Source organism: Lampris incognitus, chromosome 14 (assembly GCF_029633865.1).
Source record: "Lampris incognitus isolate fLamInc1 chromosome 14, fLamInc1.hap2, whole genome shotgun sequence".
In the NCBI taxonomy this organism is placed as follows: Eukaryota; Metazoa; Chordata; class Actinopteri; order Lampriformes; family Lampridae; genus Lampris; species Lampris incognitus.
In genome coordinates, this window is record NC_079224.1 from 42,639,503 (window position 1) to 42,661,000 (window position 21,498).

Consider the following 21,498-nt stretch of genomic DNA (forward strand, 5'->3'; position numbering starts at 1 on the left):
TGTGTGTCCTGTGGTGTGTATAGTATGTGTACATGTATTTGCTGTATGTGAGGCTCTACAAAAGAAAAACATCTATCTATCAAGTCCTCCTCTTGTAGGACAATAAAGTATCTATCTGTCGATTGTGTGCGTGTTACACCAAGCCACATACTAAGTGTGTGAATGTTACAGACCCACAATCTGCACAAATGGTGTACTTAATGTTATTCTGCAGGCGCTGTTCCAGTTAGTTTTCCATGGTTGGTTGCACTTGTGAACTGAATTTCAACGGGTTTTAAAGGGAGGTTCTGTCTCCATCTGATTAGCCTTTTATTATATTATTTATCCAGCTCTAGTTATCTTTTAATTTCTTTTTTAATTCTTTATCTCATTCTTTTAATATTCTTGTTGTTTAATCTGTTTCTTGTTTTTGATCCCTCATCTAAGGTCTTTTTAACCTTTATGTAAAGTGCCTTGAATTGTCTTTGTGTGAAATGTGTGACTTCATAAAAGGGAACCGATATCAATTTTGCTCTTTTTTGAGAGCATTTCACCATAATATTCCCAACAATAAAATATTAGTTGATAATGTTAAAATGATGACCTGTTCAAGTAACGAATACAAGTTAGCAAAAAATCTAGACCTGAGTTCTGAACTTCACATTAGCTGACTAACATTAGATTGAGATAATAGATTCTGATAGAATCTGTTTATTTGTTTGTTTGTTTATTCATTTATTTTATTATTTTATTATTTTGGAGTTTCTCCCTAATTGTATCCAGCCAATTACTGGACTCCTCCGAGCCGTCCCAGTCACTGCTCCACTCCCTCTACCGATCCGGGGAGGGCTGCAGACTACCACATGCCTCCTCCAATACATGTGGGGTCGCCAGCCACTTCTTTTCACCGGACAGTGAGGAGTTTCACCAGGAGGATGTAGCGCACCCTGAACAGGTGCCCCAACCGACCAGAGGAGGCGTCAGTGCAGCGACCAGGACACATACCCACATCCAGCTTCACATCCGAATTCACATTTGTGGCAGCCTCACCCAGTACCGTCCGTGCAGTGTCTTTGTCCACGTCAGCATCTAAGTTTGTCTTCATTTGATGGCTGGGAGAGCTGGCGATGAATTGGCTGGGAGAGCTTGGTCTGCTGCATCCTGTGGGCCCAGGGACTGTGGCCCTGCCTGGAGCTGTGCCTGAAGAGGAAACACAGAGGGCAGTCTGACAGGATGCCGAAGTGGGGCAGGCTAAGCTAACTGCTAGCCCCTGCAGACCGGCAGTTCTGATAACACTGAGGGTGGTCTGGCGGTGGCCTCGTCTAGTCTTGACCGTGTGGTTTTTTTTAGTGTCATCATGTGGGGTGTGGGGAGGTGTGTCGAAGGTGTCTGGATGGGAGAGCTTGTGTTGGATTGGCTAAGGGAGCTTGGTCTGCTGTATCCTGTGGGCCCAATGACCACGGCCCTGACCGGAGCTGCACCCAAAGAGGGAACACTGAGAGGGGTCTGACAGGATGCGAAAGCGGGGCAGGCTAAGCTAACTGCTAGCCCGTGCAGACTGGCAATTCCGAGAGTCATCCTGGTTGGCATTCGTTCTCTTGGACAGTGTTTTTATTTCTTTAGTTTCGATATTTGTGTTAGTTTGGATATATGTGTTCTTGTAGTTTTTGGATTTTTTTTTGTCTTTGCGTTGCACTGCTGTGGGCTGGGAGAAACCATGTTTCGTTCCATTTCATGTGCACAAGTGCATGAAATGAAATGACAAAGTGTTTCTGATTCTGATCCTTATACAGTGTAGTGTCACCAAAATCACTTCACACATCAGTGTTCTCCTGTTGGTTGTACTACTACACTCAGCTTGGAAAAAAAGTGCTTTAGCAGAATTCTTTTGAAAAAAGTGGTCATTGGTTATTTTTCACATTAAAAATTCCCCCAAATTATGCAAATTATGCAGGAGACTGTTGATGTGTGAAGTGATTTTGGGGACACGGCACTGTATAAGGGTGAAATTATTTTTGTAGTACCTCTTTTCAGTGCTGTGCTGAGTTTACAGCCCCTGTGCACTTGTGTAAGAGCTGGCTGTAAATAGAGGTCAGTTTTATTTATCCAGCTTGGAGGATGGCTTGGTTTGGTGAAAATTAGGTTGTAGCTCATTGTCTATCTTACTACAGTTGAAAAGAGGCATTGTTTGTGTTTTAACAACATTTTGCTTATGAGTTATTGTTCCGGGAAGTTTGAATCTGTGAATATATTTCCAACTTTTCCGAACTCCAAGGACAAGTATGATGTGACCACACACAATGAGTAAATCCTGCGCACAATTTAGTAAAGCGAGCACATATAATGAGTCAAACGTGTGCACGATTTGGTAAAACCAGCGCACAATTTAGTAAAACCAGTGCAAGAACTGAAGAAAAAAAAAACATGATGTAGATGGAAGCAGTTGTGAAGTAAAAATGACAAAAGTTGTTTGAGGTCGCTAAAAATATTGGTAGGGACATGTCCATACTGTCCATACCCAAATCTACACCTAAGCCTCAATCACATAGAGCCTCCATGTTTAGGAGGAATCAATCAACTTGCATCAAGTTGCATTTCATAAGGAATCCTGTCTGAGTATCCTTTTGCATCGATTCTTAAGGTTACACACAAAGAGATATAGCAGCAGGTGGCACAGTGGTTAGTGCGGTCGCCTCACAGCAAGAAGGTCCTGGGTTCGAGCTGGGTAGTCCAACCTTGGGGGTCATCCCGGGTCATCCTCTGTGTGGAGTTTGCATGTTCTACCCATATTCAGTTCAATTCAATTCAATTCAGTTTGTTGTCATTAAAAACAATGTGCAGGCACATGTTAAAAATGAAATGAGGGCTGTGGCTTCACTAGACAGTGCAAGACAAACAGACAAACACAGCAAACACAATATAAGATATACACACATGAAGACCAAAAGCTAAAAATAAGTTTAAAAAAAAGAGCAAGAGTACAAAATATTTAAAAATATCTACAGACATTCAGTGAGTGGCCAGGTTCAGGTGGACAACAGCTTGTGGAAAAAAGCTGTTTTTGAGCCTGGTAGTGTGGGCTCTGAGGCTCCTGTAGCGCCTCCCAGAGCGCAGGGGGGAGAACAGTCCATGGTTGGGGTGGGTGGGATCTCTGCTGATGTTCAGACCCCTTTGAAGGCAGCGTTTGTGATAAATGTCTTTTATGGCCGGGAGCTGGGTATCGGTGATATGCTGGGCCGCCTTGACAACCCGCTGCAGAGCTTTCTGGTCTACTGAGGTGCAGTTGCCGTACCACACTGAGAAGCAGGTGATCAGGATGCTCTCTATGGTGCAGTGGTAGAAGTTGGTGAGAATTTTGGGGGATAGACGGGTGCTCCTCAGGAAATGCAGGCGTTGTTGGGCCTTTTTCATAAGGGCCTGGGTGTTTAATGCCCAGGAACATTCCTCGCTGATGTAGACTCCAAGGAATTTAAAGCTGGAAACACGCTCCACTTCCACCCCATTGATGTGTATGGGGGAGTGGCTACAGCTTCTAGACCTCCTGAAGTCCACAATCAGCTCCTTCGTCTTCTGCTCATTGAGGACAAGATTGTTGGTAGTACACCATGATGTGAGGTGCTGAATCTCGTCTCTGTAGGCCGTCTCGTCATTGTTGGTGATACGGCCAATGACTGTGGTGTCATCTGTAAACTTAACTATAACATTTGAAGGGTGAGTTGGGAGGCAGTCATGGGTAATGAGGTAGAAAAGGGGGGGGGCTCAGAATACAGCCTTGAGGGGTACCTGTGCTGAGGGTCAGGGTGGAGGAGGTGTGGTCACCTAACCTAACAGACTGAGGTCTGTTGGTCAGGAAGTCCAGGGTCCAGTTACAGAGGGAGGGGTTGAGGCCAGGTGTTTTGTCCCCTAGTGGGGCAGGACACATGCTGATGGAATTTGGGCAATACAGCCCTGAGGTTAGCCTGATTAAAGTCACCACCTATGATAAAGGCATTGTCCGGGTGTTTGGTCTGTTGTCTGCTGATGGCACATTGTAGCTGCTTAAGTGCTTCCTTAGCATTAGCATGTGGGGGGGATGAATACAGTGGCGATGGTAATGGCCGTTAGCTCCCAGGGCAGGTAAAAAGGCCTGCACTGAATCATAAGGAGCTCGACATCAGCAGAGCAATGCCTTTCAATAATCTTTATATTGTTGCACCCAGTGTTATCGACATAAATACTCAAACCTCCTCCGCGGATCTTGCCGGAGTCCGCTGTCCTGTCGGCACGGAAGGCTGTGCGGCCCGCTAGCTCGACTGCTGAGTCGGCTATGTTGCTGTTGAGCCAAGTCTCCATAAACATCAGCAGTTCTTCAGCCTTTCCTGAGAGGACAGCCTGAGTCTTATCCCATCCATTTTGTTAGCTAACGATCAGACATTAGCCATGAAGTTGCTGGGGAGGGAAACTTGGAAGGGAGCGCTACTTAGCTTAATATGTAGCCCGCCTCGTTTCCCCCTCTTCTGTTTACGATTGCCGACGGGGGCAGCGTTTCCACTGCGAGGCCGGTGAGCAGATAGTATCGATGAGGAAACTGTCCGTGATGGCGGAGGGAAGTGAGTAATCCGTTCTGAGGTTTAAAAGTTCCTGACGGCTGTATAAGAGCGCATGACCTACACTAGTAAATAAACTTAAAACTAATATATAAATAACAAAGAAAACACAACACCTTGAGTATCTGGGTGGGTTTCCTCTAGGTGCTCCAGTTTCCTCCCATGGTCCAAAGACATGTGGGTCAGGTGAATTGGCCATACTAAAATAGCTCCTAGGTGTGAATGTGAGTGTGTGTGTGTGTTGGCGCTGTGATGGACTGGCACCTGTCCAGGGTGTCTACCCGCCTGCCACCCAGTGACTGGTGGGGTAGGCTCCAGCATCCCCGCGACCCTGAGGGCAGGATAAGAAGTTTGGATAATGGATGGATGGATGGCGATATGGCAGCTGCACGATTTCATTGTGTAGTTTATGTTTCTGGCCACTAGGTGACAGGTAGTGTAGGGCTATGCATTAGCAAGAAAGTGCCACGATTCAGTTGCAATGCTTGTTGTGATATATTATGATGCTACGATACGTACAGTTGACCTCACCTCACTCACTCGAGCGAGCTGAAGCTCACATGAAAATTGTTAAGCGAGTGGAAGGACGGTCTTTTGAAGGGTCAGTGTAGGCTGCAGTCTGCAACTCAACAATGAAGAATTTACTCTAGCATTGTAGTTCATGTAGTGTTCATGTGAATGTCTGTGTGTGTGTGTGTGTGTGTGTGTGCGCGCACATGTGTCTATGCGCTGTCCCAATATGTAAATTTACGCTACTCTGCCATACCGTAACACATATCATATCACCAAATTCTTGCTAAAACTCAACCATAATGGCGGAGCGAATAGGGAGTAGAGGTGTGATCGGGAGAGCAAAAGACAGGGGTGATGCTGTCAGTCATTTCTCCATTGCCCTCCCCCCACCTCCTCCCATTTCCTCCTCTGTTCTTGCCTCTTAACTGCCGCCACGCGCCTGTCAACATCCAGCGACGGGGGGGGGGGGGGTGTCTGCTGTCACACAGAGATTAATGCCTTGTGTGTTTTTCATTAAATAATCTATGTGCTGTGTTGAAATATTAGCTGATCACACTTTTACAAATGGCACATAATTACTCATCTGGGATTATTAACGGTGTGGTGGGAGGCGGACACAGCAGCAAACACAAAACGAGTGTAAAGACACTGTAACTCAACCTCACTCTGAAAGACAGCCAGCTGGCCGGCAGCTAAATGAAAGTGGCGTTTCATTCTGCCTGTCTTGTCAAATACACATGTGTAAGATTAATGTTCGGTGATGAAACTAAAAGTTCGCTCTGTTAATAACGTGTCTGTTATCTTGGGATATTTTAATCAGTGTACATGACGGTGATGAAGCACAGGGCCAGTCCACAAATCCCCAAACATCACATTTCTCTTGAATTAGCAATGCAGCATTTTGCTTGTGACTCCTCTCGGAGTCATATGTAACTAAGGCAGTATCCACATTTTAATTATTTCCTGTATTAATTGTCTTTTTCTGTGTTTATTATATTTATTAACCTTGTAGTAGAGACCACCGAGGATGAAATCAAGTTAAGACCAAGTCTTCAAGGGGCAAGTCCAATTTAAGACCAAAGGACCAAAACTTGTGTGGAGACTGACACCAGAGCAGTGCAAGTCTAATTCAACACCATGACTGTGACTGTAGTAGTCTCCCATCATAATAAAAGTCACAATTTCACAACACTCTCGTATTTATTTAGGGTGTGTCCCCTTTCAGCAAACAAGGAATGTTTCAGATCCCATCTTTCCGATGGTTTCAGTGCGTAAATCATTATAATAAAAAACAAATAAATGGTATTAGTATGCACTTTATTGATCTCCTCAGCAGGAGTTTCATATTAATTTCAAAAATGCAACAAAAAGCAAATCAAAGTCTTGACTGGTCTGGAAAAATTGTCACAAGTCCATACCGCCCGAGTCAGGCCCAAGTCCTTAACACTGTGAAGTATCAGACGAGACCTACTACTACTACTACTACTACTACTACTACTACTACTACTACTACTACTTTTGGCTGCTCCTGGTAGGGGTCGCCACAGCGGATCATCTGTTTCCATCTCTTCTTGTCTTGTGCATCTTCCTCTGTCACACCAGCCACTTGCATGTGCTCCCTCACCACATCCATAAACCGCCTCTTTGGCCTTCTTTTCTTTGGCCTTTCATCAGTGCCACCGTCTCCAAACCGTATAACATAGCTGGTCTCACTGCCATCTTGTGAAGCTTCCTCTTAACTCTTGCTGGTACTCTTCTGTCATAAATCACTCCTGACACTCTTCTCCACCCACTCCGTCCTGCCTGCACTCGCTTCTTCGCCTCTCTTCTGCACTCCTGTTACTTTGGACAGTTGACCCCAAATATTTAAAGTCATCCACCTTCATCACCTCTACTCCTTGCATCCTCACCATTCCACTGTCCTCCCTTTCATTCACGCATAGGTATTCCATCTTGCTCCTACTGACTTTCATTCCTCTTCTCTCCAGTGCATACCTCCACCTCTCCAGGCTCTCTTCAACCTGCACCCTACTCTTGCTACAGATCACAATGTCATCCGCAAACATCACAGCCAACGAAGACTCCTGCCTGATTGTTAGTTAGATTGTTTATTAGCCACACGACCAAGGCCGGTGAAATTTGTTTTCGGTACACCATGTTAAACTCTACATCACAATACCACATATTACCATGAACAATACAGTCACACAATAGCAGAAACAAACATATTACGCACAACAATTAGGTGAATGGTAGTGTACATGCCAGTAGTGTGTGAGGAGGGGACTATAGAGAGGAATTCAGAGTACTGATAGTGAGGGGAATAAAACTGTTTGTGGAGCGTTTATTGTTAGTTAGTGCACAGTGACCTGTAGCGCCTCCCTGAGGGAAGGAGCTGGAAGAGGTTATGAGCAGGATGTGAGGGGTCAGGTGATCTTCCCTGCTCGCTTTACAGTCCGGTTAGTAGGTAGAGATTCAACTGAGGGGAGTGGGTTGCCTATGATTTTGGATGCCTTGTTGACAATCCACTGCAGTTTTTTCCGTGTTTGACTGTCCATGCTGCCGTACCATACTGTAATACTGTAATACTGTAATCGAAGATGTTATGATGGACTTGATAATGGCTGAGTAAAACAGAACGAGAACTTGATGTTTGATCTGGTAGCTTTTAAACTGCCTAAGAAAGTAAAGTCGTTGTTGAGCTTTTGCAGTGATGTGTTCAATGTTAATTTTCCACTTCAGGTTATTGTTGATGTATGTTCCAAGGAATTTAAAAGAGTCAGTGGTGGTGTTGGGGTCTCCGTTTATTTGTATGGGTGTTTTGCAAGGGCAAGGGTATGCACACGTGCACACCCTTGCACAAAATTGAATAATGTTACGGTATTAATATAGCTATCAATAGCTTATGCCAAATTATTAGGACCTATTACAACAGAAACTAACAAAAACAACAAAAAAAACCCCACTCTTTATCAGTTAACAAGTCCGAGTCCTCATCTTCAACTTCCGAGTCCGAATGCAGTCAATGCTCGAGTCCAAGTCCGAGTCACCAGTGCTCAAGTCGAGTCACGAGTCCTGAAAATCAGGACTCAAGTCGGACTCGAGTCCGAGTCCTGGGCTCGAGTACTACAACACTACATCATCCAGCCTTCTCTCTCTCTTTTTCTTTGTTCATCAGCCCCTCAAAGTACTCCTACCACCTTCTCAACATGCTCTCCTTGCTTGTCAGCACAGTTCCATCTCTATCCTTAATTACTCTAACCTGCTGCATATCCTTCCTAGCTCAGTCCAGCCAATCGGTACAAGTCCTTTTCTCCTTCCTTAGTGTCCAGCATCCCATACAACTCACCATACGCCTTTTCCTTTGCCTTCGCTACATCGCTCTTCGCTTTACGCTTCATCTCCTTGTACTCCTTTTTACTTTCTTCATCTCTCTGACTATCCCACTTCTTCTTTGCCAACCTCTTCCTCTCTATACTTTGCTGTACTTCTTCAATCCACCACCAAGTCTCCTTGTCTTCCTTCCTCTGTCCTGATGACTCACCAAGTACCTTCCTAGCTGTCTCCCTCACTATTTCTGCAGTGGTTGCCCAGCCATCCGGCAACTCTTTACTACCACCCAGTGCCTGACTTAACTCCTGCCTGAACTGCACACAACAGTCTTCCTTCTTCATCTTCTACCATTTGATCCTTGGCTCTGCCTTCACTCTCTTCCTCTTCATGGTCTCCAAAGTCATCCTACAGACCACCATCTGATGCTGCCTAGCTATGTTCTCCTTTGTCACCACCTTGCAGTCTCCAATCCCTTTTAGATTGCACCTTCTGCATAATATATATAGTCCACTGTGTGCGCCTTATATGTCACCCTGTGTTCCTCCCTCTTCTTGAAATATGTATTCACCACAGCCATTTCCATCTTTTTTGCAAAATTCACCACCATCTGTCCTTCCACATTCCTCTGCTTTTCAGCATACCTACCCATCACCCCATTATCCATCATCTGTGTTCCCTTCACCAACATGCTCCTTGAAGTCCGCTCCAATCACCACTCTCTCCTCCTTGGGTAGACTCTCCGTTACTTCATCCAACTCACTCCAGAATTCTTATTTCTCTTCCATCTCATACCCAACTTGCGGGGCATATGCCCTGATAACATTCATCATCACACCTTCAATTTCCAGCTTCACAGTCATCCCTCTGTCTGACACTGTTTTCACCTCCAACACACTCTTGTCATACTCTTCCTTCAGAATTACCCCTACCTCATTTTTCCTCCTATCTGCACAATTGTAGAAGAGTTTGAACCCACCTCTGATGCTCCTGACCTTATTCCCTTTCCACCTGGTCTCTTGCACACACTATATCTATCTTCCTTCCCTCTATCATATCAGCCAGCTCTCTCCCTTTACCAGTCATAGAGCCAACATTCAAAGTTCTGACTCTCACCTCCACACTCCTACCCTTCCTCCTCTCCCGCTGCCTCTGAAAATGCCTTCCCCCTCCTCTGTCCAACAGTAGCATAGTTTCCACCGGCACCCTGCTGGCCAACAGTACCGGTGGCGTTCTGACCGATCCTGTATGGAAATCTGTGTCATGAGCCGCATATTTGATTTGGCAAAGGTTTTATGCCGGATGCCCTTCCTGGCGCAGCCCTCCACATTTATGCGGGCTTGGGACCGGCACTAAGAACGCACTGGCTTGTGCGTCCTCAGTGGCTGGGGTTAAATATCAGATGAGACCGAGACCTTCAAAATACGGACTCAATCGAGTCCATACTTGGGTACAACACTATTATGCGGTTTTCTATTTATTGTCTTTTTTATTATTTTTGTGTGTGGTAAAGAATCGTGGACTCATGGAAGAGCAGCCTGTTAGAGCTAAAATAGACCCAAATAAAATTCAAATCAAAGCTTTGCCATTTTTTCTATGAATGGAGTAGGATTTACATTACTGCTGTGGTGTTTTCTTGGCGCAGGGTTTGTTTTTTTTTGCCTTCAGCGCTGCCGTGTTTTGGAGGGGAGCCATTACTTCCTCCACGGGGAGCACTCACTGGTTTCCCACCGTGCCGCTGATCAGCATTCATACTGTTTGGCTCCTCATAGCAGATCTCCGCAAATAGTAAGGCGCGAACTGCTGGGTTCATTCACGGGTCTGTGTGTCCCACCTTCTCTCATGCAGCCGGGGGTGGTGGGTATGAGAGCTTAAATAAGTGAAGAGGAGCTGTGATAGGAGACGAGTAAAAGGAGAAACTCTTTGCAATGTGTTGAACACTGCTGGAGATCCCTGGTAGCTTCAGCAGAGACACCCCATTACTGCAAAGCTCAGCTTGAGGAAACCACCTGTGGTTACAGGCTCTGTGTGTGTGTGTGTGTGTGTGTGTGTGTGTGTCTCCTGCGAAAACAAGTCTGTCTGAACAAGTCTGACAGTATTGAAACCACACAGAAATACCTCATCTTGTTTCAGGAATCGTTTACTCGTATGTATAGTAAGGTTATTATCACGATCTGGGAACATTTATCTTAAAAGGTGCATTTTTGGAAAGCCGCTTAAAATGGTTTCGTCCAACGACTGCAAGATTGAAAGATTGAGGTTCTGCTTTAAGTACGAGAGCTTATCTGTGGAGAACTGTTTTACGTGGCTTCATCTCAAGATTTCTGGTCTTTCCAGGTAAACGGGTGATTTTATCTTGTCTCAGAAAATCGTACCAAGTTGAAATGTCTCACAGCACCGGCAGATTATTTCACTTTTGTTGGTGATTTTCTTACTAGAATATGCTAAATTTTGTCTTCGTCTTTTTTTTTTTTTTTTAACCCTCCCCCCTTTTTCTCTCTCCCCGATTGTACTTGGCCAATTACCCCACTCTTCTGAGCCGTCCCCGTCGCTGCTCCACACCCCCCTGCCGATCCGGTGAGGGCTGCAGACTACCACATGCCTCCTCCGATACATGTGGAGTCGCCAGCCGCTTCTTTTCACCTGACAGTGAGGAGTTTCACCAGGGGGGCGTAGCGCGTGGGAGGATCACGCTATTCCCCCCAACACCCCCCCCTCCCGAACAGGTGCCCCGACCAACCAGAGGAGGTGCTAGTGCAGCAACCAGGACCCATACCCACATCCGGCTTTCCACCCGCAGACACGGCCAATTGTGTCTATAGGGATGCCCGACCAAGCCGGAGGTAACATGGGGATTCGAACCGGCGATCCCCATGTTGGTTTGTCTCCGTTTTTACATTGTATCTTTGCTAGATACACTACCGTTCAAAAGTTTGGGATCACCCAAACAATTTTGTGTTTTCCATGAAAAGTCACACTTATTCACCACCATATGTTGTGAAATGAATAGAAAATAGAGTCAAGACATTGACAAGGTTAGAAATAATGATTTGTATTTGAAATAAGATTTTTTTTATATCAAACTTTGCTTTCGTCAAAGAATCCTCCATTTGCAGCAATTACAGCATTGCAGACCTTTGGCATTCTAGCTGTTAATTTGTTGAGGTAATCTGGAGAAATTGCACCCCACGCTTCCAGAAGCAGCTCCCACAAGTTGGATTGGTTGGATGGGCACTTCTTTGAGCAGATTGAGTTTCTGGAGCATCACATTTGTGGGGTCAATTAAACGCTCAAAATGGCCAGAAAAAGAGAACTTTCATCTGAAACTCGACAGTCTATTCTTGTTCTTAGAAATGAAGGCTATTCCATGCGAGAAATTGCTAAGAAATTGAAGATTTCCTACACCGGTGTGTACTACTCCCTTCAGAGGACAGCACAAACAGGCTCTAACCAGAGTAGAAAAAGAAGTGGGAGGCCGCGTTGTACAACTGAGCAAGAAGATAAGTACATTAGAGTCTCTAGTTTGAGAAACAGACGCCTCACAGGTCCCCAACTGGCATCTTCATTAAATAGTACCTGTTAGAGCCTGTTTGTGCTGTCCTCTGAAGGGAGTAGTACACACCGGTGTAGGAAATCTTCAATTTCTTAGCAATTTCTCGCATGGAATAGCCTTCATTTCTAAGAGCAAGAATAGACTGTCGAGTTTCAGATGAAAGTTCTCTTTTTCTGGCCATTTTGAGCGTTTAATTGACCCCACAAATGTGATGCCCCAGAAACTCAATCTGCTCAAAGAAGTGCCCATCCAACCAATCCAACTTGTGGGAGCTGCTTCTGGAAGCGTGGGGTGCAATTTCTCCAGATTACCTCAACAAATTAACAGCTAGAATGCCAAAGGTCTGCAATGCTGTAATTGCTGCAAATGGAGGATTCTTTGACGAAAGCAAAGTTTGATGTAAAAAAAATCTTATTTCAAATACAAATCATTATTTCTAACCTTGTCAATGTCTTGACTCTATTTTCTATTCATTTCACAACATATGGTGGTGAATAAGTGTGACTTTTCATGGAAAACACGAAATTGTTTGGGTGATCCCAAACTTTTGAACGGTAGTGTATATGTTATTGTGACCATCGTCTTTGAAAGCGCTCTACCAGTGTCAGGTTGCTCACACTTTTTTTTTCTGCAGGCATTTAAAAGAAGTAAAAATTTGGGGCATCAAATGATGTTTACTTGCACTTCGACCTCATCCTTCATGGCGTGCCGATTAAAGCAAACTGATGTTGCGTGCACAGTGGGACGAGGGACGGAGAGAGAGGAACCATCTTAGGCAAAACCTCAGTGGATTGATAAAACCTTTGAAACTTAATTTACCTTCTCTGCAACATCATCAAAAAAAGGAAAAAAGAAGAAGAAGAAGTGGCCTCCCGGTTTAGGCAACTCAGTTTGTCCTTGTAACTCGGATAAAAGGCAGAGACTGCTGCAAGACAGGCGGACAAATAGAGAGACAGACAGACGGACGTATTGACGGTCCCTGCAAAGCCGGGAAAAAAAACGGGAGTGTTTGCACAGGCTAATTAAGGTTGGTGGTGAAAGGGCCTCTGCCACTGTGTTTGTGTCCCTGCCTCACACTCTGTTAATGAACTGCTCGTTAGACGGTAACTTCATTAAGCGTCCTCACGGCGGGGAACAAATGAATAAGAAATGAGGAAAGAGAAGTTGTTTTTCTTTCATCCGAGGTAGCAAGGTCCCAAACAGTGATGCGAGCGTCTCACGGTCTCGGTGCCGCGGTGAAAGCAAACATCGGTCTCTTGGTAGCAGAAACGAACGGCCTTTGTTACGCAACCAAAGTCCTGAATTAAAGGAGCGTTAGCTGCCCGCGGAACACAAAGACACGCATGTTGGTACCTTGTAATGTTTAGAGCCTGGAAGGAAAGGTCACGATATGTTGGACCTCTTACGAGAACGTTGTGATCAATTTTGTACCGCTGTGCTACTGCCACTAGAGGGCGCAATGCTAACTGAGCTACATCTGTGTCTGCTTACGTACAGAAGAGACAAATTGGTTAAGGGTCACACTCCTGCTCCTTTTCATTCATGGGTTGTGTGTAATTATAATTGGTAACTAGGGAACGTCCGGGTGGCGGGGCGGTCTCTTCCGTTGCCGTACCAACACGGGGATCGCCGGCTCGAATCCCCGTGTTGCCTCCGGCTTGGTCGGGCGTCCCTACGGACACAATTGGCCGTGTCTGCAGGTGGGAAGCCGGATGTGGGTATGTGTCCTGGTCGCTGCACCAGCGCCTCCTCTGGTCGTTGGGGGCGCCTGTTCAGGGGGGAGGGGGGGAATAGCGTGATCCTCCCACTCGCTACGTCCCCCTGGCGAAACGCCTCACTGTCAGGTGAAAAGAAGTGGCTGGTGACTCCACATGTATCGGAGGAGGCATGTGGTAGTCTGCAGCCCTCCCCGGATCGGCAGAGGGGGTGGAGCGGCGACGGGGACGGCTCAGAAGAGTGGGGTAATTGGCCGGGTATGATCGGGGAGAAAATAGGGGGGGTAAATAGGTATTCACATGTGACAGTATTGTTGAAGTGTGCACTGAAATGAGCAAAATAAACATGAAGGAATGAATGGATAAATGAATTAAATGGATCTTTTTGTGTATGCTCAAGTTCAAGTTTCATTTTGTTGTAATATATATATATATATATATACTATATATGTGTGTGTGTGTGTGTTTGTGTACATATATATAAGGACCATATGTACCTTCAATGTAGTGGAGGTACATTGCATTAGTATGACCAAAACTATCAGCTTGTCAAGTGTTCCCCCCCCCCTTCTTTTTATTTATTTATTTATTTATTTTCATATACCTACCTGGGAAGGAATGTAATATCGTTTTGAATGTTAACAGATACCGAACACACAGAAGTTACACTGTTGAATGCTCACAGTCGGACGTTAAATGATTAAAGTCGTATATTTGGTAAAGTTGCAAGGTTAACGTCGAGCGTCGTGTGTTTGGGTCGTTTTACGTGACGGGTGGTTACGCAGCCGGTCTCACGCCAGTTCCTGAAAGATATTCGGCCATTGAACAATGCCTTTTTGATTTGCCTAAGCATATGTTTTTGTTTTGTTTTTTTATTTCATGCTAACTTTATTGAGGGGTAAGGGGGCAAAAGTGTTGGGGGTGCTGATGTTCCTCGGCCCCCAGGGAGCCAGAGGCTGGGCCTGTGTCTGAGCTCACTGTGAGTAACTGCATCATTCGTGACCCCTGTTCTCTGCACCCAGATCTGTGATAAGGAGTGGCACTATTACGTGATCAACGTGGAGTTTCCTGCAGTGACGCTGTTTGTGGATGGAGTGACCTATGAACCCTACCTGGTGACCGATGACTGGCCAATCCACCCCTCGCACATTGATACTCAGCTGACTGTGGGGGCCTGCTGGCAAGGTACAGTGTGTGTGTGTGTGTGTGCGTGTGTGTGTGTACACTCGTAAAAACCTACTGACCACATAGGGAAATAAAGTCCAGGCTGCCTACATTGTGCGGACATTTTTTTAGGTCCCCATGAGGAAAAGGGTTATTTGTGGACGTGTGGTTAGGTTTAGGACCGGGGTAGTTAGGCTTAGGTCTAGTATTAAAATGAGAGTTAGGGTTGATTTTAGGGTTTGGGTTTAGGGAAATAGGATCCCCCCCCCTTTTCCCCCCAGTTGTGTCCAGCCAATTACCCCACTCTTCTGAGCCGTCCTGGTCACTGCTCCACCCCCTCTGCTGATCCGGGGAGGGCTGCAGACTACCACATGCCTCCTCCCATACATGTGGAGTCACCAGTCGCTTCTTTTCACCTGACAGTGAGGAGTTTCCCCAGGGGGACGTAGCGTGTGAGAGGATCATGCTATTCCCCCCACTGCCCTCTCCCTCCCTCAACAGGCACACTGACTGACCAGGGGAGGCGCTAGTGCAGCAACCGGGATACATACCCACATCCGGCTTGCCACCCGCAGACACGGCCAATCGTGTCTGTAGGGACGCCCGACCAAGCCGGAGGTAACACGGGGATTCAAACCGGTGAGGCAGCGGGATAGACCACCACGCCAGATGTCCCAGGGAAATAGGATTTTAAACATTCTTGTCCCCACGAGAATATATATATATATATATATATATATATATATATATATATATATATATATATATATATATATATATAGGAGTGATTTGTGACAGAAGGGTACCAGCAAGAGTTAAAGGCAAGGTTTACAAGATGGTAGTGAGACCAGCTATGTTATATGGTTTGGAGACAGTGGCACTGATGAAAAGACAGGAGGTGGAGCTGGAGGTGGCAGAGTTGAAGATGCTAAGATTTTCATTGGGAGTGATGAAGAAGGACAGGATTAGGAACCAGTATATTAGAGGGACAGCTCAGGTTGGACGGTTTGGAGACAAAGCAAGAGAGGCGAGATTGAGATGGCTTGGACATGTGTGGAGGAGAGATGCTGGGTATATTGGGAGAAGGATGCTGAATATGGAGCTGCCAGGGAAGAGGAGAGGAGGAAGGCCAAAGAGGAGGTTTATGGATGTGGTGAGGAAGGACATGCAGGTGGCTGGTGTGACAGAGGAAGATGCAGAGGACAGGAAGAGATGGAAATGGACGATCCGCTGTGGCGCCCCCTAACGGGAACAGCCAAAAGTAGTAGTAGTAGTAGTAGTAGTTGTTCCCACGAGGATATATAAACAAACGAGTGTGTGGTTTTGTGTGTGTGTGTGTGTGTGTGTACTTGCTTGTGTATCTGTCTGTCCCTCAGTCTCTTAGACAGACAGCTTTACCATAACATGCAGCCTTGTATGATGTGTGAGGGTGCGTATACACACGTAGGCATCATGTGGAATATCTGAGCAAAAATACGGTTCCAGTCAGTCGTCTTCGCCAGCGGAAAATGTAAGGCAAGGCGAGCTTATTGGTTTAGCACATTTCCCGCACAAAGCCAAGTCACAGGGCTTTTACACGAGGCGTAAAAAGACGTTTGACAAGGAATGCGGAATAAGAGAAAGTAAATGACACGATCGGAACACGGCAAGATAAAAAGAGATTTGAGAAATGTAAATGTAGAGGAGTACACCGGATCGTCGTAGTTAAGGATGCAGCTTAGATGAAACCGCCATTGTGGGCATGAGAGATCGGGTTCCTAACAGCGGCGCCCACAGGAAGGGAAAAGGGGGGGTAGTTACAGAGTTAGAGATTTCGCATTTGGCGGCTCGAGGCTTCGGGCGATACTCTGAAATCCGAGGAGCTGAGGCAGGAGAGATATCAGACGGGAAATGTTTCCCTGCACGTTGCTGCCACGTGAAACGAGAGCGGCGGCTGATCACACTAGTGAAGAAGAGTGAGCCTTGCTGCTATGTTTATGACAATTATACATAAGTGTATTGGGGGGGGGTGGGGTGGGGGGGGGATCCGTTCTGCAGCTCCCCTAAATCACACGAGTCCCGCATGCTCTGCCAGCCAGCCAGCCGTCATCCAAAGCCTTAATTCCGATGGCATTTTGGTTGTCATTTGAATTCCTTTTCATCTGCGACCTGATTGCAAGTTTCTATTTTCCTCTCCCTTCTCCTCCCCGCTTCGTACGGCCCTCTCTTTCTCTCTCTTTCCGCAAATCTCTGATTGTGAGAGAAAGCCCTGAAGGAGGGATTAGCCAGAGTGAATGGAGGACAAGTTCGCCGGCTATTACATCCCAATGAAGCTGCTTTAAGCTCCACTAAGCCGCAACTGATAACTTTGCAGGCCATTAGCAAGCGGGATTGTCTTTCAGACGCTCCCATTTTTCCATCCCCTTTCCCCACAATCAACAACGTAATGATGAGACATGCAGAAAGAAAGGCAACAGGCTCCGTTTTCACGGCCCCGAGGGCAGGAAGGGGAGCCGTATCGACTGCTTTTAGGGGATGTATTTTGTTCTGCAGCCGTGTTCGGCGGCAGTCAGCTATTCTTGACGTTGTGCGTGAACCGTGGGCGTGTTACCTGTTTTTATGTACAAAGGCTAAGTAACGGCTGTGAAATTTCAAAGCAGCCATCATGGTTCACAACCCCTTTAACTAATGCACAGTGGCTTACTGCAGGCGTTCACCAGGCGAGGAGCTTTTCAAAACCAGTATTTGGCTTCTTTTAAACTTTGGGTCCTTTAGAAACTTTGCCGGCTTACTCTTTTGTTGTTTGTCACACGTTCAGTTGATCAATTTATCAAGCTTTCATTTTTGCTGTCTTATCAGTCTGTGCACACATCAATATGTGCGTCCATACAATATGGATCCATACAATATCCATACAATGTGTGCCTCCATCCACACAAGCGTACATACATACATACATACATCAGGAATCAGGAAATATTTATTGTCGTTTCTTTCGTGTACATGTGTACACGAAAGAAACGAAATTCCGGGGCATCCGGGTGGCGTAGCGGTCTATTCCGTTGCCTACCAACAGGGGGCTCGCCGGTTCGAATACCCATGTTACCTCCGGCTTGGTCGGCAGCCCTACAGACGTGTCAGCGGGTGGGAAGCGGGAAGTGGGTATGTGTCCTGGTTGCTGCACTAGCGCCTCCTCTAGTCGGTCGGGGCGCCTGTTCGGGGGGGGGGAGGGGGACTGGGGGGGGGTAGTGTGATCCTCCCACACGCTACGTCCCCTTGGCGAAACTCCTCGCTGTCAGGCATCCTGTCAGACCTCCCTCGGTGTTTCCTCTTCGGGCACAGCTCCGATCAGGGTCATGGTCCCTGGGCCCACAGGACACGGCAGACCCAGGTCTCCCAGCTGATCCAGCGCCAGCTCTCCCAGCCATCAAACGAAGACAAAACAAACTTAGACGTGGACAAAGACACTGCTTGGACAGCACTGGGTGAGGCTGCCGTAAACGTAAGTTCGCGCCGCCATACATATATCTGTGTGTGTGTGTGTGTGTCAAAAATCTCCCTCTCACCCTTTTTCGGGTGGTGTGTGTCTTCCTCAAGCTCGGGTCCTCTACCAGAGGCCTGGGAGTTTGAAGGTTCTGCGCAGTATCTTAGCTGTTCCTAGGACCACACTCTTCTGGACAGAGACCTCAGATGTTGTTCCTGGAATCTGCTGGAGCCACTCTCCCAGTTTAGGGGTCACAGCCCCTAGCGCTCCTATTACCACTGGGACTACTGTGGATTTCACCTTCCACATCTGCTCTAGCTCGTCCCTCAGCCCTTGGTATTACTCTAGCTTCTCGTGCTTTCTTCCTGATGTTGCCGTCGCTCGGGATCGCTACATCGATCACTACTGCTGCCTTCTGTTCCTTATCAACCACCACAATGTCTGGTTGCTTAGCCAGCATCTGCTTGTCAGTCTGGGACTTGAAGTCCCACAGGATCTTAGCTCTGCCATTCTCAACCACTCTTGGCGGTGTCTCCCATTTGGACTTGGGGACTTCCAGTCTGTATTCAGTACAGATGTTCCTGTACACTATCCCAGCCACTTGGTTATGCCTTTCAGTGTACACTTCCCCAGCTAGCATTTCACACCCTGCTACTAAATGCTGGACTGCCTCAGGGGCGTCTTTGCACAGCCTGCATCTTGGGTCTTGTCTGGTGCGGTAGACCCCTGCCTCAACCGATCTGGTCCTGACTGCCTGTTCTTTTGCTGCTATGATCAGAACCTCTGTGCTGTCCTTCAGTCAAGCCTTTTCTAGCCACTGGTGGGATTTCTCGATATCAGCTACGTCTTCTATCTGTCGATGGTACGTCCCATGGAGGAATGGATGGAGGTATATATATATATATATATATATCTCCATCCATCCATTTATGATCTGAACCGCTTATCCTGCTGTCGGGGTCGCGGGGATGCTGGAGCCTATCCCAGCAGTCATTGGGCGGTAGGCGGGGAGACACCCTGGACAGGCCGCTGGGCCATCACAGGGCCCACACACACACACCCATACATCTATCTACTCATGTGTTAGTCGGTGGCGATATAAGAAATGTTTTGGGCAATCCCCGGTTCCCAGTAAAGACCCAGTATGCAGTGAATAATTTGTTTGAATACGTCCAGTTCAACATTAATCCATATGTTCATGTTCATGCGACAGTCCGCACATTTATATGTCGGCGAGAAGATGCCTGTTGCAGATGTTGCAGGTGAGGAGGTTTGCTGACAGCGTCCTGACATGCAGAAGACTTGTCCTATTAATTCCCCTCCGCAGACTGCAGCAAAGATAACAACCCGCCGGCGTCGAGCTGACAACCACATTGTTGTCTGGTGAACGAAAGAACCTTTTCGGACGAATCGTTTTCTTCAGCGCGGTCGCTATTTAGCTGTCACAGTTGTGTACCGGGAGGACTGACTGCGTCCCCAGAGTAAAACCCGTTTGGGCTTAATGGCAGCAATTGCGTTGCAGAAGGTAATGTTCCTCAAAAAAAATTCACTCTTAATTCCCCGGACCCCCCACACAACCTTTTCCATTACGGGCCCGAGGGTCTGGGAAGAAACACAGCCCGTTTTTGTTCAAATGTTTTTCGGGGGTCTTCGAAGGCAGACGCCCGTCTCGTGTCGTGAGATCAGGCTGTCAAAGTGATTCCCGGCCAGGGCGTCCACTGCTACGATCTGTTGACCGCAGCACGTATAAAGCTGTCCACCGCTCACAGGGTGGCGTCAGGCTTAATGCGGAGAGCCCGCCGTGGTGTTTTTAACCACACCGCGAAACAGGAAGAACGACGCAGTCACATTTGATGTGCTAATGCGCCGCCGTCACAACGAAGACTTTTGCCATTGTTCAAAATTGTTTGCGTGCTTCTGCTGGAAAACAAATTTGACAAGGACCCATGTTAGTTAAACACAATTCCTTAACAAGCTTGACAGATGTTATGAGGATAACGTCAAAAGGGTGTGAAAAATGTGTGTAGTTTTTCCTGCACTGATTAAAATATACAACAAATGGAGCACTTTCTCCCTCTGGGCTGCTGCGGCATTTGATAATTGATAATATTTGATATCTGCATATGTGTGTGTGTGGGTGTGTGTGAGAACAGCAGGTAAGCTGAAGATGAGAAATGGTGTTTTTACTGACAGTCAGCACCCCCCCCCCAGCTGAGAACACAGCTAGAAAAATTATTTTTTTTTCCATTTCTGTTCTTCTTGACAGCATCATCATCTGAAGAAGAAGTGAAGCAGTGTGTTATATTCACAGCATGGACGCCTAAAACCTTGGTTTCTTACTGAACAACTACCTTCTAGTAGGCACACTTATAACTTTATAAACAGCACACTTATGACTTCAGAAAGACAGGACTCAGGAACAATTTATTTGTCATTTCATCGTATGTACAGGGCGGCACGGTGGCGCAGCGGTTAGCGCAGTCGCCTCACAGCAAGAAGGTCCTGGGTTCGAGCCCCGGGGTAGTCCAACCTTGTAACATATGTCCGTTGTTACTTATAAATAGCATTAGCTACGTTAGTCCCGGGTCCTCCTCTGTGTGGAGTTTACATGTTCTCCCCGTGTCTGCGTTGGTTTCCTCCGGGGGCTCCGGTTTCCTCCCACAGTCCAAAGACCTGTAGGTCAGGTGAATCAGCCATACTAAATTGTCCCTAGGTATGAATGTGTGTGTGTGGGTGTGTGTGTGTCGGCCTTGTGTGATGACCTGGCGGCCTGCCCAGGGTGTCTCCCCACCTGCCGCCCAATGACTGCTGGGATAGGCTCCAGCATCCCCGCGACCCTGAGAGCAGGAGAAGCGGTTCGGATAATGGATGGATGGATGGATCTTATGTACTACGTACACAAAAGGAACAAATTTCCATTTCCCCCTGCCCACAGTAGTGCAACACAAAAACACATATCCAAAAACTTCACCACCAGAAACATACAGAAGCAGAGAGAACAAAGCAAAACACACACACACAAACAGCCAACAACATAGTGCACCCAGTGCAACACAGTCCGAAAACTCAACTGTCCAGAGAACCAACGCCAGCCAGGATGAGTGCCGGAACTGCCGGTCTGCATGGGCTAGCAGTTAGCCTAGCCTGCCCCATTTCTGCATACCGGCAGACCACCCTCGGTGTTTCCCCCATATA

The 21,498-nt window shown here is 46.8% G+C and overlaps 1 protein-coding gene across 1 annotated transcript in view; it reads left to right on the top strand.

The window, feature by feature from the left end:
• The window catches only part of LOC130124471 (calsyntenin-2-like), a 235,324-nt gene that overhangs the window by 166,265 nt on the left and 47,561 nt on the right, over positions 1–21,498 (top strand). Inside the window, 1 exon segment of the mRNA XM_056293925.1 lies at positions 14,699–14,861. Within this exon segment, the coding sequence (XP_056149900.1) occupies positions 14,699–14,861 (163 nt within the window).